At 46.0% G+C, this 14,907-nt stretch overlaps 1 protein-coding gene across 1 annotated transcript in view; it reads right to left on the bottom strand.

Annotated features, from left to right (window-relative positions):
- Positions 1–14,907, bottom strand: part of KCNK10 (potassium two pore domain channel subfamily K member 10) — a 220,139-nt gene that overhangs the window by 55,172 nt on the left and 150,060 nt on the right. The window contains exon 4 of the mRNA XM_019518690.1: positions 14,076–14,236. Within this exon, the coding sequence (XP_019374235.1) occupies positions 14,076–14,236 (161 nt within the window). The remainder of the gene's footprint in view (positions 1–14,075; positions 14,237–14,907) is intronic.

Here is a 14,907-nt window from a genome sequence, read left to right as displayed (position 1 = left end):
TCTCTGCCTGGACCCCTGCCTTCCACGGGAAGAATCAATGAAAACACTGCATGTGCTGCAAGCTCCTTAATACTCCTGCCAAGAGCCTCATAATCACCTCTGATTTGATCAGTGTCATTCCTGGCAATATCATTGGTGCCTATGTGGACAAGGAGGAAGGGGTAGTGGTCTGAAGGATGGATGACGTTTGGCAGAATCTCTGTGACATCCTGAATTTAAGTTCCAGGCAGGCAGCCCACCTCCTAAGCCCCCAAATCTGGATGAAAAATGGGTGCCTCTGTCCCCTGCGGAAAGAAGTCACCAACCACCACCACTCTTCTCTTCCTTCTTGGTGCGGTGGTTCTGGAAGCCCTGCCTATGGGGCCTTGCACATCCTGCTCTCTAGGCTGTTGCCTCCTCTGACTTATGCCTGTTCCTCAGCAGTTCTACCATAGGGTGCTTGAAAGCAGCTGCTGACTTCAGTCTGCTCCTCTTCAATTCTGGGGGCTAGCCTTTGAAATTTTTGTCCAAGTAATCGTCCTGGTCCCATACCCAAGCTTCCAATCTGAGAATCTTCTCCTCCAAGCTTATAGTTGGTGAAGATGAAATACTTCTGCCCTTCTGGGAGGAACATGAACATGGCATATCCCATGCAAGTCATAACAGTTGACCCAGACTCTGTTTGTGCTTCCTTTGCTCCTCAGAGCACACCTATACTATAAGGATAAAAAAAACACACCACAAGAACCTGCACACCAAGCGCCTACACCAAGGCCTTTGTCAGCACATACACATGCACAGAGTCTTCTGCTCCCTGGCTCCCTTCTGGGGTACTCTCCCTAAGCAAATTCTTTCTTCAGTCAGTGCTCTCTCTTCCCCATTCCCACCGTTCATTAGGGCTGCCTTTTTATAAGGTTGCCTTGCCTAGCCTAGCCTAGCTCCATCCCTCAATTACCAAAACCAGCCCCACCAAGAGCAAGCCCTGTCACTCAGTCACTCCAGAAGGAAGAGGAAAAGAAAAGAACTAAAAAGGCAGGCAGGAAGAAAAAGCAATCACACACCACAGGAGGAGGGGAAAAGCCCTAAACACACACCAGACAACAGGCAAACACTCTAGCAACAATCATCCTCCCCAAGTCACTAGCACAAAGAAAAGCCTTTTTAAGGCAGTCACACACCTAAGCAACTTATCCCAGAGCCACTGCTCTCTGATCACTGCCCAGCTTACTGCTCAGGTAATTAAAGAGGAACTGACAAGTTTATACGTGGCAAGGGGAGGTGGATGGGAAATTTAAAAATTTGAAACCTTTCCCACACTGGGTCAATCCAAGGCACACAATGGAAAAAAAATGCGAAACAGACCTACCCACTCCAGAACAGCAGTGCTCTTACCTGCAGTGTAGGAGACCCAGGTTGAAGTCCTTCCCAATGATTATTTAATTATTTATACGAGTCTGAATCTCTCCTATTGGAGCTGGTCCCTCCAGAAGAACCAGTAGGCCAGTAAGTAGGGCACTTGTCTGTAGAAATGGCAGATCAGTGACTTGAACCTTGGTCTCACATTTCAGAAGATTGCTGACCACTGAGCTGTTAGGTTAGCTAGCCTGGCACACTGGCATCTCTTTCTCTTCTATCCTGGACTAGGGAAGTATTTTCCTCATGGAAGTTGCCTTGAAACTTGGTTTCAATAAGTCGATGTTTTCCAACAAAAACCAACAAATAGCTTCCGACCAGCTGTAGTTGCAGGCAAATGAATAGCAACTTCATTGGCTAGTAACACACTGGAATACCAGCTGAACTGTGGCAAGCATCCAACAGCATAGCTCAAGAGTCTGTCAGTAATGTGGGTGCAGCATGCATTTGAGATAAGAGCAGATCTCTCACCCCAGGAGCACAAAAGTGTTCTTTAAATGAATCTGAATGCAGAGTGTGTAGTAAATGTAGTATTCTTGGATTTTAATTAGCACTGTTAATTAAATTAGGTATTCAGGGGGGTGTACAGGTTGGCTCAAAGACAACAAAACTGTGTTAGTTCAGTTCCCGGCATTCCAGATACACCCTGGAGTGTCAGGTGTGAGTTGCCTATTACATAGCATGGTTTGGCTGTTCATGGAATTATTAAGGGAAAAGACAGCATGAAAAGAGTTCTGTTCTGAAGTGTAAATTCCATTTTCTTTCCATCTACTCTCTACACAGTCACAGAAGCACCCAAGTCCAGGCCAACCAGTGCAGTCCCACTGGAAGAGGCAGAATGCAGGAAAACCATGCACAGGTATGTACTGTGCACACCCATGCACCAAAGAGCACAGCTCTGTAGGAGCCTCTGCACTCCAGCATGAGACACACTGAAAGAGCAGAAAGAAACAGGGACATACCATCTTTTCCCTTTGCAGACAACAGAAGGAACTGAGGGCTAATGCAACATTGTGGACAAAGACATTAGCAGGGCTTTCCAGCAGGCAGCCCAAATTCTCAAGATGTGCTCCAGGAGGAATGCATGCCCTAAGTTAATTATGCGACTGGGTTAGAGTTAGGGCTAATTAAGCTAATTAAATCCATAAATTAAAATGCTAATTAAATGTTATGTATACAGTTACCTTGTTTGCCACTAAGAATGTGTCTATATTATTAGTTAGGGACAACTTTAAGATTGTCCTCAAGCACATACACACCAGCTATCAATAGAATAAATGCTTTCACTTGACTTCTGGAGGTTATTTCCATCCTGGAAATGCTGCTGAACTTGCAGGTATGAAGCTGACTTTGACCCCACTTGCCCCCTTGCCTTTCCCTTTGATCAGTATGTTTGGAACTTATCTAAGCATTCAAGTCTTAAGCACAGCAGGTCCACCAGCAGCAGTCCCACAATTTCCAATTAATACCTTTAAACTACTCTGTACTTGCTTCCTCTCTGCTTCTCATAAATAGAGAGAAGCCTCAAAAGAGACCCAAGTAACTCACAGACTATTTCCTAAAAGTCTGTGGAACCTAAGATGCATTTTAGTGTCATGATCAAGGAAAAAACACAAGGTGAACACAGCTTTGGTGCAAACTGCCTGGTATGATATAAACAAGAAGTGCATCTCAAGTGGTTAAGACTGGTTGAAGGCAATTCTCAAAATCTACTCTAAATATCAATGCAGATCTAAGCAGAGAAAATCCCACCTATTTTCCAGGCTGACCCAAATTCTCTGGCCTCTCCACCATCCACTCCTTGGCTATTCCTGGTAATGGAAAATGTCAGATGAGTATTCAGACTAGCCAATTTACAAGCTGAGATATGTGAGAACTTTAAACGGCTATAGTATTAAGTTCAACTTCAAACTTTGGTGTTATTGCAAAATGTGAAGGACTTCACATTGAAAGGAACAACATTTCTTATGGAGTTCAGATGTCTGTTTTAGAAGAAAAGAAGTAAATTCACTATATCTATGCATCTTAGCCATGCAAGTGGCTAGTTTTGGAAGCATGCAAATGCCAAGGATGGGGCAGAATGATCTGTGGGGTTATAAACAAGAATCAAGTAAAGAATCAAAGAACAATCAAATCAAGAACAGTGAAAACCTGGACATATACAAGTCCATAGGGCTGGACAGGATGCATCTGAGGGTACTAAGGGACTTGGCTGATGAGACTGCAGAGCCATTGGCCATCATCTTTGAAAACTCATGGCAATCAGGAGAGGTCCTGGATGATTGGAAAAAGGCAAACACAGTTCCCATATTTAAGAAAGGGAAACAGGAGGATCCAGGGAACTACAGACCAGTCAGCCTTACCTCAGTCCCTAGAAAAATCATGGAGCAGATCCTCAAGGAATCCATTTCTAAGCACTTGAAGGAGAAGGAAGTGATTATGAACAGTCACCATGGATTCACCGAGGGCAAGTAATGCCTGACCAACCTGATTGCCTTCTATGATGAGGTGACTGGCTATGTGGATACAGGGAGAACAGTGGATGTGTGTGGAAAAGACTTACCTCAGCCAGGCAAGGAGCAAAGCTGGCAGGACACCACGCCGGAACCAGAGTGTGGTGAAAGTGAAACCACGGTGGGTGGAGGCACCATGGTAAAGGAAAAAGGGGAAAAAATGGCAAAGTCAGAAGGAGCCAGAATCGGTTCCCATGTTGGCATGGGCATGCTTTATGGTGATGTGCCAGGGCCAATTGGCTGTCCAGACCCCTAAAGACAAGATAAAAAGCACGTTGGGAGACCTGCAGGGCGGACCAGAAGTGAGGTCCCCGACTGGCCCAGAGGGGCCAGATCTAGATCCTGGTCCCAGCACAGAGACCTAGTGGTTGCCCCCAGAAGGGGTTTTCTCAAATACTCAGAGCCAGAGAAGTCTCAATGACTTACCTATAGACACTTCTTGGATTTTGGACATCCACAGTGCAGACTGGACCCCAGCAGGACCAAGTAGGGCAAAGATCAATGGATGACTGACCCGCAGCAAGTATAAGGCCCAAATAGGGAGCGAGACGCCAGGGGACAAGACAGCCTGGGATTAGGAAGATGCATAAACAAGGCAAGGGGTGGTAGGGAACACTTTGGCCAAACAATGTCCCGATCCCACCGTCATAAATTTAAAGGATCAAAGCACCAAAGTGCACGTGATACCAACTCTGGTGGTCCAGGATACAACATCTTTGTTTCGCGTTAGGTGGGGTGTAGAGGAGGCAGGGGCCCAAGCGGGAAGAACAACTGGGACGACCGAAGAAAGGCAGCAGGAGAGATGGGACAGACCATCTTCCTCACAATTAAAATAATTTTCCAACAAAGACATGGCAGGAGAGACCCCCCCCCGGGAAACCGACCAGAGTCCAACCCACTAACAATCATGTTTCTTCCCTAAAGCAACAGCGAAGTCAGAAAACACCCCACAGACTCGACACACAGGTGAATGGCACGGGAGGCTATAAATTAGTGCGTTGGCTGGGATCGCAGAAGAAGGGGTAACCCTGGAGGCTGACGCCCAAAGGGAAATAAACCTGACTCCCCAAATCGAGTTGTTACGTCAAACATTGAACACAGTGACTAAAGTATTAGAAGTCCAACAGCAGCAGGTGCGAAGTCTAACACAAATGGATGCAAAGGAATTGGACAACATTTCGAATGCATAGAATGACCCATGAGGATGATGTTGAAGCCTATATTGAATCATTTGAGTGGACAGCAATACATATGGGGCTGGACAGGCTGCAGTGGGCAAGCCAGCTTGGATCCCTGGTCATAAGCAAAGCAGAAGCTGCATACCGAGCTCTCCCGAGGGAAGATGCCTATGACAATGAAAAGGTAAAGGTGCCAATATTACACCACCTGGAGCTCACACCCAAGCATTATTGTAAACTATTTGAGCTCAGAAGGTGAAGGAAGACCGTAAGCCCAGGAATCTCATGCAACTTTTAAAGGATCTGCTGGACAAATGGGTAACTCCAGAGAAGGTAGACCTGGCATTTTTGGCTACCCAAATTTTATTAGAACAATTTATAAAGGATTTGGATGACAAAACACAACTATGGGTATGACAGCATTTACCCAGGACACCCTAGGAGGCATTAAGAGTTCCTGAGGCCTTTGCAGCATCTGAAGGGGAGCATTCCTGAGAGAGAGGCTATAGGAGTACAGGAACTGCCATTAAGAAGGAAGAGGAATCTCAACAGGGGCCTTTCTGATACTCCAGGCATGGTGTGATATGTTACCAATGTGGCAAGGCCAGTCACGTATCCAGGGAATGCACTATAGGCTCACAAGAAAGGTGGAAATCAACAGAAGAAAGCACAGGGCTGAAAGAGCAACCCAAAGTAAGTGAGCCCATTGAAGAAATGGATTGTAGCTTTGGGTGCAGCGAAGAAATAACTGTATGGGAAAGACCCATGGTGACGGTCTGGGTAGCAGGTAAACCAAGTCAGGCCATGCTAGATACAGGCTGTTCTTAAACCCTAGTCTGAGCTGGGCTAGTACCCAGAGATGCCATTGACTGGTGTTGGCTGGTGAGAATGCGCTCTATACATGGAGAAGTGGAATGGTATGAAAGCGGTTTTGTGGATGTGAGGATCACCAATTGCAAAAGTAAGACGCAAGTAGGATTTAGATGGTCAGATGATCATGGGGCAAGATTGGCCACCACTATATGAAGTTCTAGAGGAAGTTCAAAGAGACAAATTAAGACATAAAGGATGCCTTGGGTTGAAGGTTAGATAGCTGAAAAAGAGGCAACTTCTTCAGGAGAAGATGACTGGATAAGTCTTAGGATGGGCACCAGGAGACCCCAATTCCAGACTGCACAAGGAGAAGACAAGTAATTCCAGAGGATTTGGGAAGCGGAGGTGGCCTGTGTTGAGGAAAAAGTCATACGACCCAAACTTGATGTAAGTGATCCCTGTTTTGTGATACATAATGGTCTATTGTACTGAGTAAGAAAACGCCCAGTCCAGAGTGAGTGGGCCCAACAGTTAATGGTGCCCTGTATCGTCCGCAGTTGAGTGTGGGGATTAGCACACGCCAACCCCATGGGAGACCATTTCAGGGGAGATAAGATGCTCATGAAGATTGAGCAGTGGCTCTTTTAGCCAAGAATGAGGGAGGAAGTCACACGACAGTCTGAGGCCTGCCCAGAGTGTCAAAGGGTCAAAGGAAGGTGGCCACCATGCACACCATTGCAGGTCATGCCTCTCATTGATATCCCCTTTGATAGAATAGCATTAGATATAGTAGGACCCTTGACAAAGAGCAGTGCCGGACATCAGTATATACTAGTCATAGTTGACTAGGCTACACTTTACCTAGAGGCAATACCTTTAAGGTTGTCCGAATTGCAGAAGAATTATTGAAGTGGATATCTCGAATAGGAGTACCAAAAAAAAATAATCACAAATTAAGGTATGAATTTTCATAGTTGGTAGGGTTGGAAGGGACCTGAGCAGATCATCAAGTCCGACCCCCTGCCATGGCAGGAAAGAGTACTGGGGTCAAACGACCCCAGCAAGGTGTTTGTCTAGCCTCCTCTTAAAGACCCCCAGGGTAGGAGCCTGCACCACTTCTCTTGGAAGTTGGTTCCAGATCCTAGCCATCCTGACAGTGAAGTAGCGCCTCCTGATGTCTAGTCTGAATCTACCCTCTGCCAGCTTGTGACCCTTATTTCTAGTCACTCATGGTAGTGCTCAGGAGAACAGGGACTCCCCCAATGCCTGCTGGTCCCCTCTGACTAGTTTGTAAACGACCCCTAGATCCCCCCTCAGCCTTCTCTTGTGGAGGCTGAACAGGTTCAAGTCCCGTAGCCTCTCCTCATTGGGCCTGCCCTGCTGCCCCTGAATCATGCAAGTGGCCCTCCTCTGGACCCTCTCCATGTTGTCCACTTCCCTCCTGAAGTGCGGCACCCAGAACTGGACGCAGTACTCCAACTGTAGCCTGATCAGTGTCACATAGAGGGGGAGGATCACCTCCTTGGACCTGCTTGAGATGCATCTGTGGATGCATGACAAGGTACAGTTGGCCTTCCTGACCACGTCCCCACATTGTCAGCCCATGTTCATTTTGGCATTGTAATGACTCCAAGATCCTTTTCTGCCTCTGCACTGATGAGAAGGGCATTTTCCAGCCTGTAGGTATGCTGCTGGTTCTTCCCCACCAGGTGCAGTAACTTGCACTTGTCAGTGTTGAAACCCATCCTGTTCTCATCTGCCCACCCCTGTAACCTGTCTAGGTCCAATTGCAACCTATTCCTCCCTTCTTGATTGCCCACTTCCCCCCACATCTTAGTGTCCTGTGAATTTGAACAGGGTGCTTTTTACCCCCTCATCCAAGTCACTGATGAAGATGTTGAACAGTGCAGGCCCGAGAACCGAGCCCTGGGGAACCCTACTGTCCACATCCCTCCAGGTCAAATAGGACCCGTCCACCACCACTCTCTGGGCGCGCCCCTTCAGCCAGTTAGTGACCCAATTGACTGCGTAGGTGTCGATGCCACAGTCCCCTAGTTTTTTAATGACAATGGGGGTGAGAGACACTGTCAAAGGCCTTCCTAAAGTCCAGAAATACTATGTCCACTGCTACACCTGCATCTAAGGATTTTATGACCTGGTCATAGAAGGCCACCAGGTTGGTCTGACAAGACCTGCCTCTAATGAACCCATGTTGGTTGTCCCTAAGTATGATCTCCCCTGCTGGCCCCAGGATCGAGGTAAGACTAACTGGCCTATAGTTTCCTGGGTCCTCCTTCCTCCTTTTTTTTGAAAATGGGAACCACATTGACACTTTTCCAGTCCTCTGGCACCACACCAGAGCACCATGAGTGCTCATAAAGCTGTGCCGGGGTCCCAAAAATGACCTCTGCTAATTCCCTCATCACTCTGGGTTAAGATCATCAGGATCTGCTGATTTTAAATAAGTCCAGTCTCTCCAGAAGTTCCCTGACTAGGTCCTCACTGACCCTAGGCCTGGGTGCACCTCCCATGTGGCCTATGGGGGTCCCGGTGTGAGGGGTGACCCGGTCCCTGCTCAGAAAAATGGAGGCAAAGAAATTGTTAAACAGGTTAGCTTTGTCATCTGGTGCAATGACCAGATTTCCTAGCGTGCCTCGCAGAGGCCCCACGTTACCCAGTACCTTCTTTTCACCCCCAATCTATTTAAAAAAGGACTTCTTGTTGTCCTTGATCCGAGTAGCTAGTCCCAGTTCTATCTCCACCTTGGCCTTCCTGACCTCCCCCTTAGAGCCCCGAGCAACCAAGGTATAGTCCTCCCTGGTGATGGCCCCTCCCTTCCATTGGGTGTACACCTCCTTTTTAGCTAGGAGACATTCCTGTATGCTTTTGATGTCCAGGGTTATCAGAGCCATGTGCCAAGTGTTGGAAAATATGACAATTGTGTACGTCTGTATACCATCCGCAGACCAATGGTCTGGTAGAACGCCTAAATGGAACAATTAAATGCCTGTTGCAATGCTGTGAACAAGAAGAACCCCAGAGATAGGATTTGATTCTGACACTCCTCCTTTTTGCTTTGAGAGACATGCCACAGACACCCATGAAATTATCCCCATTTGAGTTAATATAGGGCCATAAGCCATGGGGTTTGTTACAAGAAATGAGAGAGGAATGGGAGAGCACAGGCCAGCAAGAAGTTGGGGTGCAGCATCACAGGCAAGAGACGGTAGGCCGACTTGAAAAGGCTAGGCAGCTGGCCCAGGAAAACCTAGCAGAGGCCCAACAGAGGCAAAAACATGAGTATGACAGAAGGACCCATGTACAAGACTTCCATGTAGGGGACAAAGTTCTTGTATTACTTCCTACTACAGCAGACAAATTAATAACATGTTGGCAGGGACCATTCGAGATAGTGTGACAAGCTGGTCCTGTAGACAATGAAGTATACCATCCAGGGCACTGCAAAGAGCGACAAATTTACAACATTAATTTATTGAAAGCCTGATGGGAACCTGAAGGTTGGATGCTGAGCCCAGAGGATCCATGGGAGGAACTAGGACCTGAGGTAGAAGACAAGCAAGAGAAGGTAGTCCAGAGTAGTCAACTAACACAAGGACCAGGGCTTAATGTGGAGCAACACAAACATTTACAAATGCTTATAGAGGAATTCAATAATGTGTTTAATGAAAAGCCTGGACGGGCTCAAAGGGTGAGACATGAGATCCATACCCCAAAGGGAACCATCAACAAAGAAAGATGGAGGCCCATTCCTCATCACTTACAGGAAAGGGTATGTCAGGAAATACAGAAGATGTTGGCACAAGGGATTATTGTACCTTCACACAGTCCATGGCGGAGTTCCATGGTAATACTACCCAAAACTGAGGGGTCCCTTCGAATATGTATCAACTTCAGGAAAACAAATGAAATTGCCAGATTTGATGCATTTCCTATGCTGCATTTGGAGGAACTATTAGAGAGGATAGGCCAGGCTTGTTATATTTCCACAATCAATGTTTGAAAAGGGTATTGGCAAATACCTATGGCAGAGAAGGACCAACAGAAAACCATCTTCAGTACACCCTGGGGCCTATTTGAATTTACAAGGATGCTGTTTGGCCTACATGGAGCTGCAGTGACATTTCAGCAACTCATGGACCACATCCTTGCCCTGCACATGATGCCCGCCACTGCTCATATCAACGACATTCTTATATACTCACAATCCTGGGGGCAACATCTATGACATGTAAAAGAGGAGCTGCGAGAACTTTGCCAGATAGGGATGACAGTCAACCCCAAGAAATATGCTCTTGGAATGCAAGAAACCAATTACCTAGGATGTAGAGTGGGACAGAGAATCATATGTCCGCTGGCCAGTAAGATAGAGACAATAGAAAATTATTTACCGCCCCAGACTAAGTGACAGATGAGATCTTTCCTGGGGCTGGCTAACTATTATAGGAGATTTATTCCCCATTTCGTGGAAAAAGCAGCAACATAAACAGATGCAATAAAGGGGAAGGTCCAGGGTCCCATATGGTGGATTCCTCAAATGGAGAAAGCTTTTAAGGATATCAAAAGAGCCCTGTGTAATGATGTGGTAGTAGTAACGTGTGATTTCTCTAAAATTTTTATCCTGCAGATGGATGCATCCGAGACTGCTGTAGACACAGTGCTGTGTCAGGATCAAAAAGACATAGAGTGACCAATTGCCTTTGCTAGTAAAAAATTAAATGCCACTGAGACCAGGTATTCTACTATTGAGAAGGAGTGCCTGGCAAAAAAATGAGCCATAAACTATTTCAGATACTATTTAATGGGGCAAGAATTCAAATTAGTTATGGATCGCTAAATAAATTTAAGCATGATAATGTGCAAATTACGCGTTGGGCATTATTACTACAACCTTTTAAATTTAGTGTTAGTTACAGACTAGTAGCAACTAATAAAGTTGCAGATTTTTTATCAAGGTGTAACTAGAGTGAGATGAGAGTGACAGATCAGCACAGGACCTGTGTCAAGATTACTGATGACTGAGATCCAAAAACTGTTACACCACAAGGCAACTTAAGTGGGGGGTTATGTGGAAAAGACTTATCTCAGCTGGGTGAGGAGCGGAGCCTGCAGGATGCCACGCTGGAACTGGAGCACGGCAAAAGTGAAACCGCGGTGGGTGGAGACACCGTGGTAAAGGAAAAAAGGAAAAAAAAACAGCCAAGCCAGAAGGAGCTAGGATCAGCTCCCATGTTGGCATGGGCACACTTTGTGGTGGCTTGCTGCAGCCGATTAGCTGTCCAGACCCCTGAAGCTGAGATAAAAAGCACGGTGGGAGACCAGCAGGGAGGATCAGAAGTGAGGTCCCTGACTCGCCCAGAGGAGCCAGATCCAGATCCCAGTCCCAGCACAGGGACCTGGTAGTTAACCCAGGAAGGGGTTTTCTCAAATACTCAGGGCCAGAGAAGGCCCAATAACTTACCTATAGAGACTTTGTGGATATTGGACATCCACAGCACAGACTGGATTCCGATAGGACTTACTATGAAGTAAGGCAAGGATCGGTGGAAGTCAAGTATAAGGCCCGAATAGGGAGCGAGATGCCAGGGGACAAGACATGCTAGGATCAGGAAGACACATAAACAAGGAAAGGGGTGGTAAGGAACACTCGGGCCAAACAAACCATCATAAATTTAAAGGGCCAAAGCACCAAAGTGCACGTGATACCAATTCTGGTGGTTCAGGAAACGACATCTTTGGTTGGCATTAGGCAGGGTGTAGGGGAGGCGGAGCCCCAAGCGGGAAGAACAACTGGGACAACTGAAGGAAGGCACCAGGAAAGACAGGACAGACCGTCTTCCTTCCAGTTAAAATAATTTTCCAACAAAGACATGGCAGGAGAGACCCCCTGGAAAACCAACCAGAGTCCAACCCACTAAAAAGCTTGTTTCTTCCCTAAAGCAATGGCAAAGTCAGAAAAGACCCTGTGAACTCAACACACAGGTGAACAGCACAGGAGGCTACAATGTGATATACCTTGATTCTAACAAAGCTTTTGATACAGTCTCCTACAGTGTTCTCCCAGGCAAGCTAAAGATATATGGGCTGGATGACTGTACTGTAAGGTGTAGAGAAAACTGGCTGGAGCATTGGGCTCAGAGGGTAGTAATCAATGGGTCGATGTCTAGTTGGTAGCTGGTATCAAGTGAAGTGCTCCAGGGCTTGGTCCTGGGGCTGGTTTTGTTCAATGACCATCAGTGACCTGGAAGATGGTATACAGTGCACCCTCAGCAAGTTTGCAGATGTCACCAAGCTGTGGGGAGTAGTAGGTACACTGGAGGGTAGGGATAGGATTCAGAGTGACCTAGACAAGTTGAAGGATTGGGCCAAAAGGAATCTCATAAATTTCACCAAGGACAAGTGCAAAGTCCTGCACTTAGGGCAGAATAATTCATTGCATCAGTACAGGTTGGGGACTGACTGGCTGGGAAGTAGGTCTGCAGAAAAGGACCTGGGGGTTACAGTGGACAATAAACTGAATATGAGTCAACAGTGTGCCATTGTTACAAAAAAGGCTAACAGCATACTGAGTTACATCAGTAGGAGTGTTGCCAGCAGGTCAAAGAAAGTGATTTCTCCCCTCTATTCAGCACTGGTGAGGCCCCATCTGGAGTATTGTGTTCAGGTCAGACTTAACTAACAGATCTTATTTAGTCTAGAGAAGAGGAGGGGATTTAATAGCAGCCTTCAACTACCTGAAGAGGGTTTAGAAAGAGGATGGAGCTAGACTATTCTCAGTGGTGACAGATAACAGAAAAAGGAGCAATGGTCTCAAGTTGCAACAAGAGAAGTTTAGGTTAGATACGAGGAAGAATTATCTTACTAGGAGGGTAGTAAGACACTGGAACAGGTTACCCGGAGAGGTGGTAGAATCTCCATCCTTTGAGGTTTTTAAGACCTGACTAGACAAACTTTGGCTGGGATGATCTAGTTGAGGATGGTCCTGCCTTGAGCAGGGAGTTAGACTAGATGACCTCCTGAGGTCCCTTCCAACCCTAATTTTCTATGATTCTATGAAACTAGCATGGGTGCAACCACTAGCTAATATATATATATATTCCCAATGTGTGAACTAGGACACTTCACAGTTAGTATAATCAAAGGAGAAATTACTCATAGTTCTCTGCTTATCTCTCCTTCAATCAAAAGAGAATCTTTTTCATAGGCCAGTCTAATGCTCACTTATTTCAGTTGAAAAAAAAAACAGTCACAAGTACTTTGCCCTCATCTTAGGGATATTTTTATATATGAAAATTTATTAAAGTAATCAGGATCATCCCCTCAACAAAACTTACCTCCAGGTGTACCAACTACCAGGGAATCACCAACTGGGCACATCACTCCTAAAAGTCCTGCTTGTAAAAAGAGAATCCCTGAAGTGGATTTTGTTGGGGTTTTGTTGTTCTCCCGCCCTGGCGGGGGGTCAGGCTAGAAGATCTACTAGGTCCCTTCCGACCCTAAATCTATGAAACTATGAAACTATGAAGTGAAACTGCCATGTGAAACAGCATTTGCCAATGGTGTGGCATGAGTCCCAGAAGAAATGTTTTATAGCACAGGAGTACTCCCAATGGAGACGTAATTTAACAAAAAGGAATGCAATGTTACACATGGGCAGCTTAACTTGAAGAATATTTAGTATTATTAGGAATTGCTGTAAAATGTATATTGAGTAAATACATGTAATAAAATATAATAGAAGCCCTGGGGAAGTGGCGAAACCATGGAGAATACTCTCAGCTGGCTCCGTCACAGGCAGTAGGCCTACACTGATTGACACCAGCTGTGGATATTGTCTAAAATGTGTCTGCTGTCATCATTCCCTAGAGATGTGCCAGTCAGCTACCTCTCTTTCTGAGTGCAACATAATCCATCCTAGAAATTATGCTTTCCAAGTTTGTGTGTTATTAATACTGATACATTAAGGTTCTCTCTGCATATCTGGTCCCACAGAATTCCTATTATTCTGTTCTTATATTCATTGAATGAAACAGGTCACATAAACAAGTTACACAACTAAAACATTGTGGCAACAGGTAAATACATTCTAGGATTGTACAAAATGTTTATGAAATTAAAGACTACACCAATTATACCAGCAAAGAATTGACTATTAACTTACTCGGAAAACTTTCTCCACTCTTGCAATACTCTTCCCAAAGATGGTGCCCAGCTGATCTCCAATTCCAGCCAGCAAAAAGCCAAATAGTGGAATCCCAAAGATAGCATACAAAATGCAGAAAATTTTGCCTCCTTCAGTGCTCGGGGCAATGTTCCCGTACCCTGGAGAGAAAAATAATCATCAGAACTTCCTAATTCAGAGATGGCCTTTGAGGAAGCTAACCCACGGTTCCCACGATGGAGCCCCTACTCTTCATTAGACAGCATATGCTGTGCAAACCTGTAGTGCACTGGGAGTCCAGGCCTACAATCCCACAGACAGAATCTAGCTCTGATTTTTAAATAGTATCCACTGTAGCTCAGAATGACTCATTTGTAATTCTGTTACCAATCTCTCTCTAAAGCACCGTTTCTCAACCTGTGGGTCATGACCCAAAAATGGGTCTCAAGAATATATGAAAGGGTCACAAATGAACTTTAAAAGTGGATTCTCCTTTAAAGGAAAGAACCATGGGAAACTGGCTTTTCCCTTGCAGACTGGCAGGGTTCCAGCCCCCTCCCACTGCCCCATACACCCACTCCCTGCCCCACATACTGGGGAGCTGGGCCTGGGGGCAGCACATTGCAAGTGAGGGGCACTGGGTCAGGACTGGCCATCAATGGTTACAAATGGGCCCTGGTACAAAAAAGGTTGAGAACCACTGCTCTGGAGGAGCAGCTTCCTAACCAAAGTTGCTATCGTTCAGCATGGTGGCTACTTAGGCTGCTACAGGAAATCCTTGGACTAGAGCCAGAGCCTGCACCCAGGCTCTGCCCATTGCTCCCTTACGGGA

The sequence above is a fragment of the Gavialis gangeticus genome, unplaced genomic scaffold (assembly GCF_001723915.1).
Source record: "Gavialis gangeticus isolate Ggan-Ray unplaced genomic scaffold, GavGan_comp1, whole genome shotgun sequence".
Lineage (NCBI taxonomy): Eukaryota > Metazoa > Chordata > Crocodylia > Gavialidae > Gavialis > Gavialis gangeticus.
The sequence above is the reverse complement of the archived record's forward strand: the minus strand, read 5'-3'. Positions and strand labels throughout refer to the sequence as shown.